The sequence below is a fragment of the Taudactylus pleione genome, unplaced genomic scaffold, assembly GCF_031769625.1.
Source record: "Taudactylus pleione unplaced genomic scaffold, aTauple2 ptg000070l, whole genome shotgun sequence".
Taxonomy (NCBI): domain Eukaryota; kingdom Metazoa; phylum Chordata; class Amphibia; order Anura; family Myobatrachidae; genus Taudactylus; species Taudactylus pleione.
This window is the reverse complement of record NW_028284472.1, coordinates 7,635,578-7,656,727: the sequence shown is the minus strand read 5'-3', so window position 1 is coordinate 7,656,727 and position 21,150 is coordinate 7,635,578. Positions and strand designations below refer to the sequence as shown.

The following is a 21,150-nucleotide window of genomic DNA, read 5'->3' as shown; positions in this document are numbered from 1 at the left end:
ACAATAAAAAACAGGGTGCTTATGTCCTCTCTTGCTTATTCGAGCATTCGCGTGCTTTAAAATGCAGAACCATATACCAGTAAGCACATTGTAATAAGCAGTTATTTTATTCTTATCATTTATTTCTATGGCGCCGCATGGAGTCTGCAGCGCTTACAAATTGCATATACAATGAAACAATACATACATAACACAGCATAAATTCATACTTGCCTACCCTCCTGGATTGCCCGTGTGGCTCCCGAAAATCGGTCTGCAATTCTGGCCTTCCGGTAAAGTCGGCAAGTCTCCCAGAGGCTGAAGCCACACGACCTCGTCAGCCCACTTCCATAGTGAAGTGGGCAGTACAGTTGGCCGATGACACAATTCGCGTTGAAGCGCGTCATTATGGCTCCGCCCACCACTTCACAATGCCAGTAATTGCAGCTTTATATAGCAGGGGCGGGGCTTCGATGATGCTATTGTGAAGACCCGTCTACCTCAGCCACGCCCCCCCATGCCCACAGTGCAGACCTGGGGCAGCGAAAAGGTCAGCGAGTACACATACAGTGCATTAAAAATTACAATACAAACAATAGATCATAGCAGGATCCAAAAAATTAAATCCATTGTAGTCAATGATAACACATTTATGGAACTACAGTTACCATAACCACAGAATCATACTGGCTGAACCTGTGCCCTAGTTGTTGGGTGCAGCAGACAGGTTCACAGACAATAGGTGCTTATTCTGTTGGAAGCAAAGCAAAGGAAGTACATAACTTTGTACAGTATCTGGAACAAACCATGCTGCAATACAAGGGGTGCAAATACATTTATTAGTTTTCCATGCAGGGTAGATACTGGCTGCTTTTGCATGTAGCCCACAAATGCTGGACAACTTCATTATTACACTGCAATGTAGATTTCAGCTAAGATACACCCCTCCCAAATCGAAATCTCTCTGCACATTTTAAAACTGCTCCACCTGCAGTGCGACATGGATTTACCAAGGGGCAAAGGTACACCTTTTACTTGCTTTGCTCCTAACTCAGAATCAGGCCCAATGTACTGTAAGAATGAGGAGGAGATGATGGTATACGTGAGTAAAGGAAGAGTACATGAGGGAAGAGGGCCCTGCTTGTGATAGCTTACAATCTATAGCGGAGGGGTTAAGAGTACATAGGTGACACAGAGAGAATGAGTCAGCGTGGCTAGGCCAAAGCTTGGAGGAGAGCTGATTGATAAAGAAATGGCTTAGGAGACCTCATCTGAAGCTTTGGAGGGAGGTGGAGAGTCAGGGCCTGATTCAGAGCCGCTCGTAAGCGTCCGCTCATTCGCTCCGAGCGATGTTCGCACATCTGCGCATGCGTATGGGTCGTGATGCGCATGCGCCAACCAGTCAGTGCGGTCGGAAATCGAGCGCTCACAAAATTGCGAGTGCCTGCTAATTTGAGTGACAGGATGAGGTGTTTGTGGGTGGTAACAGGGGAAGGTGCTTGAAAACGGGGAGTGGAGATCCGAACGCAGGCGTGCCAAACGGTCAAAACGGGCGTTTTAAGGTTGTGCATAATTAACAAAGCAGCGTCATCGACCATGTCACTTGGTTGTTTCTTAGCCTGAACTGTTCGCATGATTGCGGTAGGAAAATCCAACCACAGGCACTGCGAGCAGTTCAGACGCCTTTCGATGTACTCGATTAATCAAATAAATAGCGGAGATGAGGTAGGATGCGAGTGGCCAGGGGGCATCTTTACAAAATAGCGAGCGCATGTTTAGTTCGCTCGCTCAGACATAGAGGCGTCAACAGACCGCAAAGAGCGAGTGCTCAATTTAAATAGCCGGCCACTTTTTCTGAACGAGGGAGCGCAAATAGCGTCCGGCTCTGAATCAGGCCCTCTGATAGGAAGAGGGAGTGAGTTCCAGTGGTGGGGGAGCAACACGGGCAACATCCTGGAGGCAGGAGTGAGTAACTAGTTGGAAAGAGAAGGGGTGGTCGTTAGCTGAAAGAAGTGAATGGGCATCAGCCCTCTCCCAGATACTCCAGTACAACGCTGAACCCTATTCTGGAATAACAGGACTGTGTGATGACCGGAATGAAGGGGCAGATGCAGTCGTGGATTGACTGCATTATTTTCCTACCCACTACATGTAATGACGGCCACAGCTGGTTATTGTTGCACTGGTGTTACAAGTACAGGTTTGGAGCAGCAGACACCTCTGGTCTACCCCTCAAGCCCTGATGTTCCATCAGCACAGATGATCGTGTCTGAGCTGAGCCTACATCCGGACCTGTCAGGTCGTTTGTATGCAGTCCTAAACCTTGCCATCTAATAGTGCTTATTATAGACCTTGTGCGATGAGTTCTCGCCATGGAGCTGCTGGATAGAAACGGCCTCTTCTCCTCCTGTTGCAGGCTCCTACATACGAGGCTGTGTTGTCAGAAATACCTTCGCTCGCGGTATCAGCCTCTCCGGGATCTCACAATTCGTGGTGGAGGAAAATATATTCTACAATATTAAAGGGCACAGCCTGATGGTTGGTGAGTCGGTATCACTGGGATCAGATCTCTCTCCTGTCTAGATCCGCTGATGGAAGCGTCTAACAATGGGATGTAAAGTACAATAATGGCAGCCAGAGTTCTGAATTTATTCCATTATTATTTTGTGTTTAGTTTAAAATAAAGTGTTTAACTATAACCTGTGCTAAAATCCTTATTGTACCTCACCCCCCGTCCTACTAGCACTAGGGCATTTCCAGTGCAATGGTACCTGCGCAGACTTCCGTCCAGTACGGCGTGATTTCTATTCCGTAACTGGCAGTACAGGAAGTCTCTAGTGCCAGGGTCCCTGCACACTGGGAGGACCCCCCCTCAACCATATAATGGGTGTAAGATGAGCAGTGCACATAGCCCCTGGGTCTAGGTGGGCCCACACTGCTCACCCTGCACCCATGTACTTCAATACTTATCTCTCCAGGGGCCCGCCTCGGCAGTGGCACTGCTGCACATACCGCCAGGCAAATAGCATGGCGGCCATTTTCAAAACAATGCATAGTAGAAATATTGCTACGTAAAAATGGCCGCCGTGCCATTTTTCTGGAGACCTGCACATGGCACAGCGCTAGAGTCTACTCCGTGCACCACTGGATAGAGAGAAGGGGGCCTTGACGCAGACTGCACATGGGACCCCTCCTCTCTTATTACGCTTTTGCCCCCACTTACACAGTTTCACAACATTTGGGGAAGGAGTTGGATTCAATTCAATGCAATGGCTGCAAAGTTCCCCCCGGGACAATACTTTGCAACCAGTAACATTATTAATCTCTCCTCACACTCCGTAGCATACCTCCCAACATGACCCTCTCCAGGAGGGACACAATGCTCTGGTCCTGGACTTCCCTGGTAAGTTATGATTGGTGGCGGCTCCAGGGGTGGGGCTGCAGCACAGTCAAAAATTTAAATAGGGGAGTCACACCAACTGCCAGTGAGTCCCAGCCAGTGATGTTGGCAGTGTGTGAAATGACAGTTGGTGTGACTCCCCTATTTGACTTTTGAACTGCGCTGCAGTCCCACCTCTTACCAGGGAAGTCCAGGACCAGAGCATTGTGTCCCTCCTGGAGAGGGTCATGTTGGGAGGTATGCCGTAGAGGTGCTCAAGATGATTAGCGATGTCTGGCAACTGTAACAGTCAGCAATGTGCACAGCCTAACCTTGCAGTGATGTCTGGCGGCACATTGCACGGGTTGTGTACGGGATCCCGGCTAACGTGATGCCGGCGGTCACAATACCGGCAGCGGCATCCTGACAGAATCTCGATCCAACTAGCAGCATAACCCTCCCTTCAACAGCCTAACCTCAACCCTCCCCATAGTGCCTATCCCCTAACCCTAAACCTAATACTTACCATTGGGATGCCGGCATTTGGGATTCTGGTGCCTGGATTCTGACTGTTGTTGCCATTCCGTTCCCGGTATTTTGAGTGTCGGTATTCCAACCCCCGGGATAGTAACTACTGTACCTCCCTCCACTATACTGAGAATACCCATCTTGTTATTCTGGTGTTGACAAGTGTGAAAAGAGGGCTGCAGCTTCACGGAATTACGACTGTCAAACCAGCCCCTTTTATCAGAACTGACGCACAACTGATATAGTTTGAGTGGTTTCCAGTTTATCAATGTTGAGTCAAGGAGCCGTTGTAGCACTGATTAGAGAACCCGGCAGAGGACCCCCACTCAGTTCTGCTAGCTGGGTCCAGGGGGAATGATAGGTAAAAATAGATTTTCGGCAGAGTTAATCTTTCAGCTGAGCAGCTTTCATTAATGTCTGAGAGCCTGGAGTGCTGGAATGTGATTTATTTTTGCATGGGATGAAGTTAGATGATCAGCAGAGAGGGGAGAAAGGTCACAGTAGAGAGGATTCCCCGATCTGCCGGTCCTGTGACGCAGATGTGTGCACTGGATTGTCAGGAAAATATTTGGGATGCCAGTTGCTTCTTCTAGCCACATGATACATGGGGGTACATTTACTAAAGGTTGATTTTAGCTTATTGGTGTATTTATAGTAAATTTTGCAAGTCAAGGATTTACTAAAGGCAAAATTGACTATAAAATCACCTATAAAACCGAATTTTTGCCCAAAATCGATAACTGACCAAACATCGGTACTTTCCAATAAAAGGTTACAGGATCTCCTCATTCACTAACAGTTGGCTTGGATATCGGTTTAAATTTGATTTCCAATCTGACTTTAAAAGCCCCCCCAAACAATAGACCTGCCTGAGTCAGGCGAGTTTGGGAGAAGCATGCATTTTGGGGTCCCCCCTAAATTAATTTCCAGCCCTGGACCTTTTAGCCTGGCCTGGTCCTGGAAAATCTGGGGAAAAACGAGTGTGGGGTACACCCTATTTTTCTTTTACCAGCACCGGGCTGAACCAGCCATAGTGGTAATGGCACAGCAGGAGGACACACAGCGTGGGGTATTCTTGCCAAAGCATTATGGAGCCCCAAAAAAAGGGGTCCCCCCTCTTGAGTATTAACCAGCCCTGGCGGTTTGTGCAAAGGTACTGGGTTCATTTATGGAATAATATTGTTCTTCAGAGTGAACTACAGGTAGCAGCCAGCCTGTCCTTTGGCACCTGTATCCCCACTGTGAAATAAAAATAAATACAAAATAAACCACACTCACACTACTTACTTACCTACATCCAGTCAAGTCCAAGGTCTTGGTAATAAAAAAAAAAATTGCGAGCCAATGGGCAGGCAGCGGGCAGCTGCCACCTGAAAAGACCTAAGGTCATTGGGCGGGATGTACTAACCTTGCGGTGTACATCCCGCCAGTCTTCGTAAAATGACTAATCGCATATGTACTAACATACGCTATTAGTATTGTAAAGGACAGCTTTTGCGATAAGAGCTGCCCTTTGCGAAGCAGCCAACGCCCGGTGAGGGGGTCTCCATGGGTATCCACCCCCTCCGAGCCCCGGGAGCTTCACGCTGGTGACCTGTGCAGGAAGTCCCGGGCTCCTCCTCCTCCTCCCTGCACCCGGAAGAAGATTAGGAGGAGAAGGTGGCCGGATGACCCAGGAGGAGCACGGGCTGGTGACCAGAAGACTGAGGTGAGTGGAGGCCAGTGCTGGGCGTCTGCAGGACAGTTGCGAAGCGGCAGGTGCAGATGTGTTAAGAAGCCCATAAGCACCATAAATAGGGCGGCCGGAGCTTAGTACATATCAAAATGCTGTAAAAATCCTGAAAACGGGGGTTTTAACACATTTTTCCTTTAGTACATCCCGCCCATTGCCTTTATGGTCCATTCACTATAATGGAGCAGACACTACCATGGAAGCGGCCGCTGAATCAAATCAAATGGTCCATGTGATAGGCATAACCAGTGCTGGTGGCCGCCATTTATAGAATATGTGGACAAACCCTTGAATCACAACCTTGTCCACCAATCGCCACCACACAACAGACCCTAAAGGGGGGCATCCACTACACGATTTTAGCAGGCGATTGAACGATAATGACGTCGTTATCGTTCAATCGGTTAAAAATCGTTTATAAATCGTGCAGTCTTTGGTCGTTAACGATCAACGATGCGCACTCCCGCTGGTCGTTCGATCGTCTCGTCAGTCGACTGAACATGTAGGTCAATTTCGCTTGATCTATTAAAGATAGTTTGCAAATCGTTCAGACTGAAAGATAAAATTTCAAGGGAAAAAATCAAGGGAAAATCGTTTAGAGATTGGACAGGGAGTAGATCGTCTGGTGGATGTGCCCCTTAAGAATGACAGGTAAGCATAACTTACTTCATTCAAATATTTGTGCAGAATTTCTCAATAATACATTTTTGGCCCAGGGGTGCCCTGAAAAAAACACTGCTGACACTCTAGAGCGCCATGATTCAAAAAAGTTTGGGAGCCACTGTACTGTATGGATGTTTCTGGCTCTATAAAAGCCATCTTACGCCACCACCAAATACAGATAAGGTTGCAGGGAAAATTGCTGTTAAATGAAAGGTGTACATAATCTAATACTGTAATGTGTTATTAAGCATTCTTATATATGCTTTGTCTACAGGAGAGCAGTCTGAAACCCACATTGAGATTAAACGCAATCTGTTTATAAGGATTTCAGGAACCACTGGCCTCTCGAACATTGAAACGTTGGCGCCCACCGCTGTTTACATCAGATCACCGTCTAGTGCCATAGAGGTAAGAGGGCACTTCCAAAAAGATGTATTTAACCCCCATTATGTGGAATCAGTAAATACTCAGGGCCTGATTCAGAGCCGCTCACTCGCGCTGTGTGCTCGCAAGCGGACTGATGTTCTGCGTATGCGCACGCTTCTTTCTCCGCGTGCGCGAACTACACACTGCGATCGCAACCCTCTCACTCGCCCAGCAAAGGCAGCCCAGGGTAATGAGTGACAGGAGAGGCCGTTTGTGGGTGGTAATAGGGGCAGGACACTAATAACGGGGGGTTGGAGATGCAAACGCAGGCGTGTCTGGGTGTTTCAACGCCATTTTAGAGGCGTGTATAATTAACAGGCAGCGTCAAAGTACACGTCACTTGCTATTTTTTTACACTGATTTCTCGCAGTGCTTGCGGTAGGGTAATGCTACCTCAAGCTCTGCGTTTCCATTCGATGGTGCTCGATGTACCAATGTTTTAATACACTTCCTTGAGATGACGTGTTGCTGGTGGGCGGCTCTGCCTGTGCAATTGGGCGTACGTATACACAAAGTGGCCGCTTGCTAAGACATGGTGGGCATGCTCATGCCTTGGCGAGCGATCGCTTCCCGCGGCGTCACTTTCAAAAATTTGCATACGCATCTAGCGAGCATACGCAGATAGCGAACGGGTCTGAATCAGGCCCTCAGTCTCCATCTTCTTAAATAAGGATTTTCATTAATTTATAATGTTTTCCAAAACCTCATAAAACAGCAAAGAAAAGGACAAGAACGACAGTATCTAAAGGGCTACATGGTAGAAATTCATAAAATGAAAAGCCTTTTCTAGGCACACAAACAGTGTATAAAGCTTAAGAACTATACAGTGTATTGGTCAGGTATGCAAAAGTTGCACTAATACAGTAATGCAGGAAGAGGCGTCATGCCTCCTGCGTGCATTACCGATCCGAGCGGCTTCCGTGGACGCAGCATCAGATTATCTGCATGGTACTCTGCTGGTCATGGGGGTCACTCAAGCCGGCGGTTCCAGCCGACGAAGATCCTGGCCTCTCCCTCCTCCCCGACGGCGGCAACACACCTCCGTTTTGGAAAAACGTCCATAAACTTTGCATGCGGGATCGGGCCCTGCGCAGTTACAATCAGAGATGTGCGCTAACCATCGTGTTAGTGTACATCTCTGAATCAGCTCCTAAATCACAGTGATATTTTCAACTAGCTGGGATACCCAGTGTTGCCCGGGTTGAAGACTGGACCCTGAAGTACACCTGCAGCATTGATGACTCGCCTATATAACCCCACTCCATTGATCCTTAAACGGACCCCACTGTTTGCTAGCATGCATGCAAACAGTGGCGTAACTACCGTGGGTGAAAGCGGTGTGGCTGCTATGGTGCCCGAGCTGCCTCTGTGGCCCGCTGCTCTCCCTGTACTCAGTCACGCACACAAGGTGGGCCGGTCCAGTCAGGGCCATCGAGGGGGGGCCCAGGTGTTAGCGATGTTGATTTGGTGCCGGCCCGCCAACTGCAGTCATTGAGAGACAGCCCTGCGGTCGCGAGGCAATCACAGCTCTCAGACCGGCAGCAAATCAGCAATGGCGGTTCTGCTCAGGGGGGGGGGCAGTCGCTGGGGGTGTAGTGGTGGCAGGTCGGCGCATGCGCGGGCAACTCGTCACTCTATTTTTTATTTTTCCAAAAAAAATTACAGTGATAAGGCTGCGGGGATTCGCAGAGTCAGAGCTTTATCACAAGATCTGTGCCTGCAAGGGATTTTTAATAAATCCCTGTGATATTGCCTGAATTCACAATGCGGATTGTAGTAAATAGGGCCCTTCGTGAGCTTTATTAAGTTCACCTTCTTTGCTGATGAGGAAAGGTTTGCCCTCTCTTGACCCATGTTGGCCCATGGGTGCAGGACTACTGAGAAACATCCAGCCAATAGGGGCAGGAGTTTTGGGGTATTTATAATGGGGGCAGGGCGTGCACACGGGTCCCTGGGTCCAGGTGGACCCCGCACTGCTTACCTTGCTCCCAGAATATACTTACTTTGGGACGGCAAGCAGGTCCCTTCTCCTCTGCAACTCAATCTTTACAGTAACATCTTCGGAAAGATGGCGCCGTGCAATGAAAGCAAAGGCCCTCATTCAGAGGCGCTCGCAAAATGTTAACAGTCGCTCTGAATGTGGGCGGCCGCTTGTATTTTGAAGTGCAGCCTCCTGGTCGCTAGCTAAGCTATGGATTACCACCCACAGCTTTAGCGACCGACCAGGTTGATGGTCGCGATGGTCAAGACCATCGCGGCTTGCGACGAGACCCTAAGGTTGGGTCTCGGCAACCGCAAGCCCCAGGGAGCTTTCTGCTCTGATCGAGCAGGAAGCTCCCCACTTACATCACTGCTGATGTCAGCGCGGCCGCCCACAAAACGGCAGGCGTTCTTTAAGGAACGCCTCCGTTTATGAAACCACCCCCCCGCCACGTCTACAAAACGGGGCAAGCTGTCGATCAACATCGACAGCCGCCCCTTTTGTAGTGAGCTCCGGAGCGAGAGAATTTCTCTCTCACTCCGGGGCTTGCGCATGCGCAGTGCGGCCGCAGCACGCGCATAGGGCCTACACATCAACCCTCTTGCGAATGCTCAGCGCTTGCGAGCGGGTCTGATTGAGGTCCAAAGACTCTTGCACTCTGCCAGAGCCTTGCTCTCTTGTGATCATGCACCATTTTCCCAGATATCTCTGGGAAGGTGGCACCACTGGGGTGGAGGGATCCGCTTGTCGGCACAAGGTAAGATGTGCGGCTGAGGGGAAGGGGGGTGCTGCTGGAATGCTCTCTGTATTGTTTCAAGGCCACTGGTATGCTATCTTATATTGCATTGGTCAGTGAAATGTTGTATTTAATACATAGAGGCAACTAGAATGTTCCCTGTATTGTTTAGAGGTCAATGGTATGCTCTCTGTATTGTAGTGAGGGCAATTGAATGCTTTCTATTTAGCAAAGAGCAGCAGAGAGCATTCAAGTGCCTTCAGCCTATTGTATGGATTAAATTAGAAGGCTCTCTGTATTGCTTAGAGGTCACTAGAATGCTCTATTTGTTGTATATAGGTCTTTAGAATCATCTCTGTATGGGATAAATGTATAACTGGTTGTATTGAATTCTGGTTGTATAGGGCTGTGTTGTGTCTGATTATAATAATTTAGATATATATAATCCACTGCAGCATTCTGCTAGAAGAGCCTGAGCCATCTAATTGTGCTTTCCGCAGGCTAAAAGTTGTTAGCCTTCCCAATGGCCCTATAACGTTTTACTGATGGAACTACATCTGTTTTAAACTGTAGCTTGATGACTGCCAACTCTAGACTATGCTCCAATAAAACTCAAAACAACATTAGCTTTAACCTTAAAGTGTACTGCCCCTCTATGTAGCAAACAGAAGGTTCTTACCCGGGGAAACCTGCCATTACAAGGTGCTCATGCAGGGGGGGTTTCTAAATACCCAGAAACCCCCCCGCCCACCGATCAGTGGCGGTTTCAGTAAGTGTAGTGCGGACCGCAGTGAGTGCGTTCCGCACTACACAGTAACAAACCCACCACCGCCGGCACCAATTATGACACTCGTACTACCCGGCAGTTGTGTGTTTGTTTTAGCAGCCAATGAGAGTCAGACAGACTCTCATTGGCTGGTGTTTAGAGTTGTGTGTGTGCATCCATGGAGGGAGCCGGGCTGGAGCTCACTCATGAGCTCCGTCTTCCGGCTACCGCAGTGGGTGATGGTAGAGACGTCATGGCGCCTCTCCCATAGTGCAGAGCACAGAGCGGGTCTGGAAGACAGAGGAGCGGACAGCGGCGGGCAAAGGGATTCAGGTAAATGTTGTTGGGTTTTTTTTGTGTGTGTCTTTGTCCTATTTATGTAAAGGGCACTGAATAGGGGGCACTATATAAGGGGCACTTCTACTACTGGGGGCACTATATAAGGGGCACTTCATAGAGGGAACCACTACTGGGGGCACTATATAAGGGGCACTACTGGGGGCACTGCATAGGGGGGACCACTACTGGGGGCACTATTTAAGGGGTACTACTGGGGCCACTACATAGCGGGGACCATTACTGAAGGCACTACATAGGGGGGACTACTACTGGGGGCACTATATAAGGAACACTACTAGGGGCACTGCATAGGGGGGACTTCTACCGGGGACACTATATAAGGGGCACTACTGGGTCCACTGCATGGGGGGGACTAATACTAGGGACACTGCATAAGGGAACCACTACTGGGGGCACTGCATAGAGGGGACCACTACTGGGGGCACTGTAAAAGGGGCACTACTGCGGGCACTGTATAAGGGGCACTACTGAGGGCACTACATAGGGGGACCACTACTGGGGGCACTGTAAAAGGGGCACTACTGGAGGCATTGCACAATTACGCAAATGGACATACACAATCTGTGCAGCCAGGGAGCAACCCCTGCCTACTCTCCGTCACCGAGCACAGCATGCAGCGAGCGATCAGAGACAATCTGTATCACCCGGGGTGCCGCAGCATTACATGACAGATTCAAGGACCTCTCCACTATTGGTAGACATGAACTACACCACACAGTTATGACCAGAGGTGCCAAAATGGGAGGATTCAATGAACTTGGGTCTAGGCCAGTCAAGTAGGCATAACCATGCCTCAACATTGTGTGACCACACCCCTTCCTGGATTGCATCTCCATGGAGGCTTAATATGTATGTTAGAGCATGGCCCCTTTCCTGATTGGCCACACCCACATTCCTGATTGACCATGCCCACATTCCTGATTGGCCACGCCCACGTAAAGTACCGTGACACAGAACTTTTTACGGCGACCCATATTTTCATACAGACTTTTAATTTAAGATTTTCTTCATATACTGTTGAACTGATTTATAGGTGGATGTAGACACGGTTGCTGCTGCGTCATGTGCCACAGCTGCCTTTTTATGTTAATGCCACAGCCGATTCTGATGACACCGAGACGCCCGTCTTCATGCTGCGCTAGTCCATCTCGGTGTGCCTTAAGATGCACAATGGGTTGCACCATCAAAGCTTGTGCCAGCCCATTGGCAGGTACGGTTTTTCCCTCTAAACGTGGTGTCTTGTGTCTTGGTAATTGTACTGCAACCCCCCCCATTGTATTAATGCAGGTTTATAATAAGTCAGCGTTGTTCAATTAAATAAAATAAATTGCCATCTTGCACAAAGGGCCTGATTCAGAGCCGCTCGCAAAAAGTGAGCGCTTGCTCTGAATCAGAACGCCCGCTTTTTAAAAAAAACAAAAAAACTGTCCTTCTGGCCGCTCGCTAAGCTGAGGGTGACCACCCACAGCTTTTGCGAGCGGCCAGGTGATGGTCACGACCATCGGGCTTGCGACGAGACCGTTATGGTAGGGTCTCGTCTTCTGCAAGCCCCAGTGAGCTTCCGGCTCTAAGAGCCGGAAACTCACTACTGACATCACGAGTGATGTCAGTAGGGCCGCCCACAAACGGCAGGTGTTCCTTCAGGAACGCCTCCGTTTGTCCAGCCAGCCCCCCGCCCTGCCTACAAAATGGGGCGAGCTGTCGATCAACATCGACAGCCGCCCGTTTGTAGCGAGCCCCGAAGCGAGAGAATTTCTCTCTCGCTACGGGGCTTGCGCATCGCACACGCCGTGCTTGCTCAATGAACAACCATCGACCCGCTTGCGAGCGCATAGCGCTTGCGAGCGGGTCTGAATCAGGCCCAAACTCCAGTGGGATGTGAACAATTTCTAGTGCTGTGCAGAGCTACATATTAGAGTCTTAAAGGTATATTTACTAAAGTGCGGGGATTTTTTATTTTTTTGCAGTGGAGATGTTGCCCATAGCAACCAATCAGATTCTAGCTATTACCTTCTAGAAGGTGCTAGGTAAATGTTAAGTAGAATCTAGTTGCTACGGGCAACATCTTCACTTCTAAAAACCTGCACTTTAGTAAATATAGCCCTTATATTCCTATATACTGTAGGAATACGTGTATCTAGCTATGTGATATTGAAGTTTGCTCAGGTGAGGTGTGATGCTCCTGTCGTTTTCCCCAGGCATTTATAGATTAGTAATGTTCACCTAAAATTTAACATGCATAAAGCTCTAAAATGCATTGAAATCAGGAGCTAAATTGATTTCTACACAAATTCTCTACGTGCCTGAGCCTCCATCAATATGAAGGTGTACGCCGGTATGAATGAGCTGATTTAATGACGAGACTGGTACAAAGTACAGACCTCAAGTAGAAGTGCAATTTGGAAAATGGCATAAGGTAATTTTGGAGTACGCTCCTGCCTAAAGCACGAGCGCTGATGTGGAAACAGACCGTGTAAATGACAAAGTTTGGTGAGCTTATATACCTTCTGAACAGCAGTTTAAGGATTCCCTCTTATCTACTAACCAAGGGCTATGTAGGCAATCAACCAGAAAGCTTCGCCTTGCTTTAACCTTGTGGCTGCCAGGCAATATCCCCTGTATCTTGTTAGTTAGTCATGGCGTGGATAGTCTTACATTATCTCATTTCACATTTAAATATCAATATTAATAAATATATTGATTTACAAGCACAAAGCGAATAGGGAAGCAAGGAGCCTAATTGTTCTCTTTGTGATAAAATATAGGAGCTCATTCGGACCCGCTCGCAAGATGCGATCGCTCGCTGGCAAAAAGGGGCCGGATATTTAAATTAAGCGCTCGCACTGCGTCACGTAAGGACGCCCACTATGTTTTAGCGAGCTACGGCAAAGTGCGCTCGCAAATGTCTGTAGACGCCCCCTTGCCACTCGCAACACACGTCATCTCCAGGAAATGAAGGATTAATCGGGACCATCGAGAGCCATCGGAGATGCTCGCAGCCTTTGGGGATGCCTTAGCCTGCCGCAAGCACAGCGATCAACGCTGGCTGCAATACATGCAGGTGACGTGTACAATGATACTACTTTGCTAATTATGCACGCCCTTTAAACGGCGTTTTGGCGGCCAGGCACACCTGTGTTCGCACATCCACTCCCCCGTTCACAAGCACCTTCCCCTGTTACCTCTCACAAACGGCGCTATCTGTCACTCAAAGCAGCGACCTGATAGTGGCTTACGAGCAACCAAAATCAGATCGCAACGAATGACTTGCGCATGCGCACTGCGAATTATACGAATGCACAGATGGGCGAAAATCGCTCAGAGCGAGCGATCGCGCCTTAGCGAGCGGGTCTGAATCAGGTCCATAGTGTACAGTAGCACAATATTGAAATGAATGGCAGTTTGGAAATCAATACTTTATTTTGTCTCCTTGGTGGGTGCAGTAAAGATACTGGAAGGGTTTGTTTGGCTTCTAATTGGAGACACAGAGCCTGATTCACTACGGATCGCTATTCTGCTTATAAACACGCAACGCAGTTGCTAATATCAGCGGTGGTATGTAAATATTTGCATTCGCATTGCGATCGCAGCCTAACATAAGGGCGCCCACTTCCACTTTCACATCCGTATACTTGGCCAACATAGAGAAACCATTGATAACATCGAGTAACATCGAACAGTTAATGAAGCCCAGACCTAACTCAGGAATTGCTTACTGCAGCGCACGCTATGAGACCTCAGGTGGCATCTGGTATCGCAGTGGATAATCTATGCATGCCCCTGCAACGGCATTGAAACGCACTGGCACGCCTACGTTCTGCCGACCCCCTCCCCACCCACAAACTGCGCTTCCTGTCAATCACTCTGCCATGGGTTTGCGTAGCCTCTGCAGCTCCGATAGCATTCGTCTGGCTCGCGCACATGCACTGCTATACGTACGCATGCGCAGTGCAAATTAATTGACCGATTGCGTGTATATAAGGAACTGCGTTCCTTGCTGAATAAGGCCCACAGTCACATGACTCCTATTCAGAGGCTCAGTCACATGACTTCTAATCGGAGACACAGTCACATGACCCCTAATAGGAGGAACAGTAAAATTACTCCTAAAAAGAGGCACAGTCACATGACTCCTAATTAGAGGCACAGTCACATGACGCATAATAAGTGGCATATCACAAGACTCAGGTGGCGTTACCCAATAGAAGCCTATGGGCTTTTTACCAGATGCTTACACTGAGAGGGATCCGATCGGATCCCTCCCATCACCCCCCGCTGCCGGCAGGCTTCTGTGCATGAGCAGAAGGACGCCAGAAGGACTTGTGGGCGTTAAATCCAGAAGTCCCTCTGTCCAGGGGCATCGCAAAGGACAGCTCTTATCGGAAGAGCTGTCCTTTGCGATGTAAAGTGCATTTCTAGGTACATACCGCGATAATCAACGGTGGTATGTACCCAGAGGCGGGATGTACCGCATCGCAGAAGCGATCCTTAGTACATCCCGCCCATTGTCTGAACCGATCACAAAGGCACGTTTGTGTAATACATGCATCATAGAGATTTTCAGACCTTTTCACCCATGCACAGTTGCAAATAATCGATCAACTATGTGAACATCCCTCACCTTCTTGCCATACGTTCAGTTCCTTTCACAGTCCTGCCATTTCCCTCTCAAAAATATTTCCAGGGCCAGACCCTTTCTCACCCTGGATGCTACTAAAACCCTCATACACTCACATGTTATCTCCAGATTGGACTATTGTAACCTCTTCTTATCTGGCCTCCCTGACTCCCACCTCTCTCCACTCTAATCTGTCCTCAGTGCTGCTGCTTGGCTCATCTTCCTCTCCAAACATTCTACATCTGCCTACCCCTCCTACAAGCCCTACACTGACTCCCCTTCCCTTTCAGGTCCCAATTCAAGGTTCTCACACTCACCTACAAAGCCCTCACCCATTCCTCTCCCAGTTACATCTCTGATCTCATCTGCCTTTACACTCCTGTCCGCCTTCTTTGATCCACTAATAAATGCCGCCTCTCCTGCTAACTGATTACTTCATCCCTCAACCACCTCTCCCTGCTCCATGCTGTATCCTTACCTCTGGAACTTTCTACCTCTCCCTGTCAGACTCTTCCCCTCTCTGCCAAACTTCAAACGGGCTCTCAAGAGTCACTACTTCATCAAAGCCTTCCATCTCTCATCCTAATACTCTGTCTCATGCTCACTATCTACCCCATTTGTGTCACCCCTGTCTGTCTACCCCACCATCTAGAATGGAAGCTTTCACGAGCAGGGACCTCTTCCCCATGTGGTTTTCCTTCCTTTACTATTACTTACAGAACCTAACCCTGGACTTCTGCCACTGTGCTACTTATTTTAGCATTATGACCGCTGTTGCAGCAATGTTTATATACCATGTACTTGTCCTGCGTTGTCTTATACTGTGAGTCACTGGTCTCTTGTTCTGCTCAATTGTTTATGTACTTTGTAAGGCGCTGCAGAACCCTTGTGGCGCCACATAATTAAAGGATTATAATAATAACATTGGCAGTGTGCGCAGGTTGTGTGCGACCCAGAATTAGGCCCATAATCTGAGGCACCGTTACATGATGTTGTGTTGTATTGGCACTCAATTTAGGTGCCAGACTAGTCAATGCCAAGAGCCATCCCTGCGACCGGGTCTTTCATGAATTTGAAATGTGACATGGTGATTGATAGTACTGCATGGTTACCTCTGCCCCTGGCCATCCTTGGCTTCATGATACATTCTTCCACCCTCACGGTGAGGTCTTCCACCAGGTCGTAGCAGTCATCAGACATCATGCTTGCTGTTGGCCACAGTGACAGGACATGTGTTCCTTGGATTCACCGCCCATTGTTGCTGAGGAGATGACACCATCTGGCAAACCTTCTAATTTCCCACTGCCTTCCTCAATTTTTAACTCCACCATATATGTCAGAGGCAGATTATGTGGAGAAACACAGGGCTATTCTACTAGGCAGCTATCTCTACCTGCCACCCAGAAGATGGCACGGGGCGACATATTACAAAGGAGATGACTGGGCTTTGCTGATGTCAGTTATGGGATCCATACAGCAGCAATCAATTAGGGCAATTCTGCGTTTTGCAGACAGTTGTGTACAATATTGGCAATGTATTGGGCTCACCGACTGCTGATTCCGGCTAAACAGTAGAGATGTGTGGTTCGGTTCTCCGGAAATCCGAATCCACCCGAATTTCGTGAATCTGGGTAAAGCCAAGTCACGGTTCTCATCTCCTGAAGATATCCGGGTAAATCCGGGTCACGATTGTGATCTTTTTGCGGTTCGGAATTCGGATTTTAAATCTGAATTTTCGGGTTTTGGATTGCATAAATTACAGGATTTTAGCTGTTTTTAAAACGTTTTATCTATTTTTTATTTTAAAAAATCCAGTTCCAAAACCAAAACCAAAACACTCGAGGGTGGTTGTGCAAAACCAAATCCGGATCCAAAACCTGGAAGGAGATACAGATCCAAAACCAAAACTAAAACACGGGGGTCGGTGCACATCCCTACTAAACAGTGATTTGAGTAGGTGAGTCAGGTTGTCCAACATGTTGGATTCCACCGACCAATTGGGGTTCTGTAGATTGCTAGTGCATGGTAACAATCAGCCGATTTGCAGACTGCTACTAGTATTTTACTTGCAAAATGGGCACTTTCATGATTCACAGATCAGATCTTTGGATGAAAAAGATCTGCAAATCACTGACAAATATCAGCAATGTACTGTATGGGCGCTTATTGGTGGATTGGGGAATCGTTAAATCAGGGGGAAAAAAACTGAATCTGTCAATCATTTTTTTTGTGATTGCTGACGCATGGCCCCATTACTTCATTAAGTGGGTTATAGCGATCACATCAATAAGTACATACCATGGCAGAGAACAGTGACCAGTCACAGATTATTCAGGTGCACGGGGCTTGGTGATCCGATATGCATCATCTTCCGTCCTTCTTGCGGCAGATGAGCGCTTTCCATGAGAGTTATACAGATGTGTCCACATACAGTACATCTAGCCTCCTTGCGCACTAAAAAGCCCTTCTGCTGATTAAAATGATATGCAGCATGCCTATGTTCTGTGAGCGACTGCGGGTGTATCTGTATGTGAAATGCTACAGTGTCAGCGGCTGTAACACTGTAACGTAGCATTTCGCATGCAGATACACCCACATTGGCACACAGAACATAGGCATGCTGCATATCATTTTAATCAGCAGAAGCTGCTTGTGCTATCTATTCACATCACTATGCGAGTAAGACACATTCGAAGGTTAAAAAGTCACACGAAAATACGTTATGTGCTTCCGAGTCACATGGGGCTCCCGCGTTATGTGTGGCGCGACCTGTAGCGCACAGAGGATAGATGTATGTAGACACATCTATAGAAGACAATTCCCCCTTGATGATGCTTAATATCTAAAACTTTAACCGACTTAACAGGTGACGGTAGCTGTAATAACCAAGGTTGTCGCCCTTAAAAGAAATAAGAATAAGCTGATTAAAAAAGAAAAAAAAATCACTTACAACAAAGTGTTTTGATAAGTTTATATATATTTATTCATTAAAATATATATGTAAAATGTTATTCTGAATGTTGGCCCGATTCGTTATGTGCAGTGGGTGCTGGAGCGCACTCCCTTCCTCGCTAACATCTCTTACTGCTAAGATGGACACGGGGCTACTTAAACAGGACAATAGGTGATCCTCACCACACAGCAGTCCGTGTTCAGGGGCTAAGGGCCTGATTCAGACCCGGACGCTGTGCTGCGCTCGCATTGACCGATATTTCACAATCTGTGCATGCGTATGATTCGTAATCGCGTGCTCAAACCAGTCATTGCAATGGGAAAGTGCTCGCCCATAGCCCGCAGTCGGGCCACTATTTTGAGTGACAGATAGTGCCGTTTGTGGGTGGTAACAGGGGAAGGTGCTTGTAAATGAGGGTGTGGATGTGCGAACGCAGGCGTACCCGACCGTCAGAACGGAGTTTAATGGGTGTGCATAATTAGCAAAGTAGCGTCATTACACAGGTGACTGGGTTGTATTTTAGCCTGAACTGCTCGCAGTGTTGTGGAGGGAAAAGGCTACCACAAGCGCTGCGAGCAGCTCCGATAGCTCTCGATGTTCCCAATTAATCCTACAACTGCCGGAGATGACGTGAGTTGCGAGTGGCAAAGGGGCGTCTTTATACAGGTGCGAGCGCATAGTGCGGCCGCTCGCTATTACTTAGTGGGCGGCTTTACGCGACGCAGTGCGAGCGCATGATTTAAATAGCCGGCCCCTTTTAGCCAGCGAACGGCCGCAAATAGCGTCCGGGTCTGAATCAGGCCCTAAGATTCCCGATCCTTGTAGTAGACTGCATCCCAAACTGGAGTTGATGCTATTGAGCATTGTTTATCCAGGCTCTCGCACTGGAAGCACAGGTCAGTTCAGGGTGGTCCCGGCATTTATGATCACATGATCTGTCCATCTCAGAGGGGTTCATACAGCTAATCCTCTGTTTAGTGTTTGGGTGGGTGCATTGGAACCTCTCCATACGGTTCCCATATGTATAAAGAGAGAGAAATAAAGGGGAGATATACTGTAGGAGAAATAGGGAGAGACCGAAGGGAAAATAACCGGCACAGGCCACAATGGCTACAGGTCCAAACTTCTAGTAATTATACAGTGATACAGAAATTAATTGTCTTATGAGAACTTAAATAAGTAAATCTTAAAAACAGATCACTATGGATCCTCAACATATCATATAGCTCTCCCTTAATCTCAATGCATTCATTGATTTATTAAATCACAGTTTAAGTTCTGTAGATTTATGCTGCCCATCCACTAGGCAATTAAACCTAGCGAGGGAGCGATAACGACTGTGTTATCGCTCCATCGCTTGGTAATCGGGCAGTAAAAGGTTAAAAACGACCAGCGATGCGCGCGCCCGCTGGTCGTTTTTAACATCAATCATCGCTCGAACATGGCGGTCAACCTGACGGCCGCATCAGGTTGCCATGTTCGGGGATGATTGATCTGCATACACTGAACGTCTGAACGTTCAGTGTATGCACTTCACCCCGCGGGAGACGACGGCGTTGTAATCATGCCGTCGTCCCCGCATCGTGTAATGGATGGGCAGCATTAGTTAGGGAAACAGTCCTGTAACAGTGCAAAAAAAATAAAAATGTCAATAGTTGAAATAGGCTGATCTCAGTCACAATTTGATTTCATAATTGGACAGATGTTCCCTGTTCCCAGTGTGTTTTCTGGAGTTCCTTAGCATGAAACTTGTGATGATCTCAAGTCTCCTTCCTATGATTCAGCTCTGTATGATCAAGTCCAGGTGTTCAATGGAGCGGATGAAGTTGAAGTTTTCAGCTACAAAACGCGTTAGTCATGCCTTCAGGAAGCTTGTTCAACACTTTGGACTTTTCTTCAAGCTCTCCATGGACTCATCCTTACTTTGGGCCCCATGGCATCCTTTATTCTACAGTCTTTTTTCCTAGGCTCATTAAATGGGCTGATTGGTAACTAACCAGGGGACCCCCTCTTACAAATGAGGGGACTCAGGAGTTAATTGTTATTGAAGCCAGAATGGGGCAGATCTTCCCTCATCTCTGGGCTTCTTAATGATTTCTTCAATGTGAGGTCGATATTCTGATGATCAAACTAATCAGGGGCCACATCATTTAAAACAGGGGACTTTCTTTTTTAAAATAAGTATGCCGGTGAACCTCTGGGCTTCAAGATTGGGGAGATTGGCTGGATTTGAGTCCGGTGCTGGTTTTAAAAATATGGGGACCCCTACACAATTCCCCCCCTATTTTTAAAACCAGGACACGCTCAACAGCCCAGTGCTGGTTCCTAAAATACGGGGTAACCCTACTTGTATTTTACCACATATTTTTAGGAACCAGGACTTGCTGAGCAGTCCTGGGCTGGTTAAACTTTTTTTTTTGGGGGGGGGGGGTCCTTCATCACTTTTACATTTTTTTTAACCATTTAGATAGTGTTTGCATGAAGAAACATACACAAATCATACTGATCTGTGTATGTTTCTGTCAAACTCGCAGATCAGGAGGTGGTCTATTTGAAACTTCAATTTAGCTGCGAGTTTGCTACAATTACACCCGAGATTGTAATCTCATTTATTAGTAAATTCCCCAGTTGTATCTTTTTCATGAAAAGTACTTCCGAGTTTTACCGATGGTGAGTTTATTCGAGTTTGCAATCTCACCCGAGTTTTTCAGTAAATTTGCGAATTGAAAAAATGCCTAAACTCACCCGAGATTGCAACCTCGATCAAACTCGATTGTTAGTAAATTTACCCCTAAATCTAATTTTTTTCGACCTTGTGAGCACATGTGCCATTTTAGTCATAGTACCCTAAAAAAGTGAAGGCAGCCATTTTGGGTGGGATGTACTAAAGGAAAAATGCTGTAAAAACCCCATTTTCTGGGTTTTTACGGCATTTCCATATGTACTAAACCCCGCCCACCCTTTTTTCAGCATGGAGGGTGACGCCAGAAAAACCTGGTGTTACCCTATAGAAGTCTATGGGCCTCTTA

The 21,150-nt window shown here is 47.6% G+C and overlaps 1 protein-coding gene across 1 annotated transcript in view; it reads left to right on the top strand.

The window, feature by feature from the left end:
* PKHD1 (PKHD1 ciliary IPT domain containing fibrocystin/polyductin) overlaps positions 1-21,150 on the top strand; it is a 663,908-nt gene that overhangs the window by 341,084 nt on the left and 301,674 nt on the right. Inside the window, 2 exon segments of the mRNA XM_088467197.1 lie at positions 2,396-2,521; positions 6,556-6,689. Of these exon segments, the coding sequence (XP_088323323.1) occupies positions 2,396-2,521; positions 6,556-6,689 (260 nt within the window).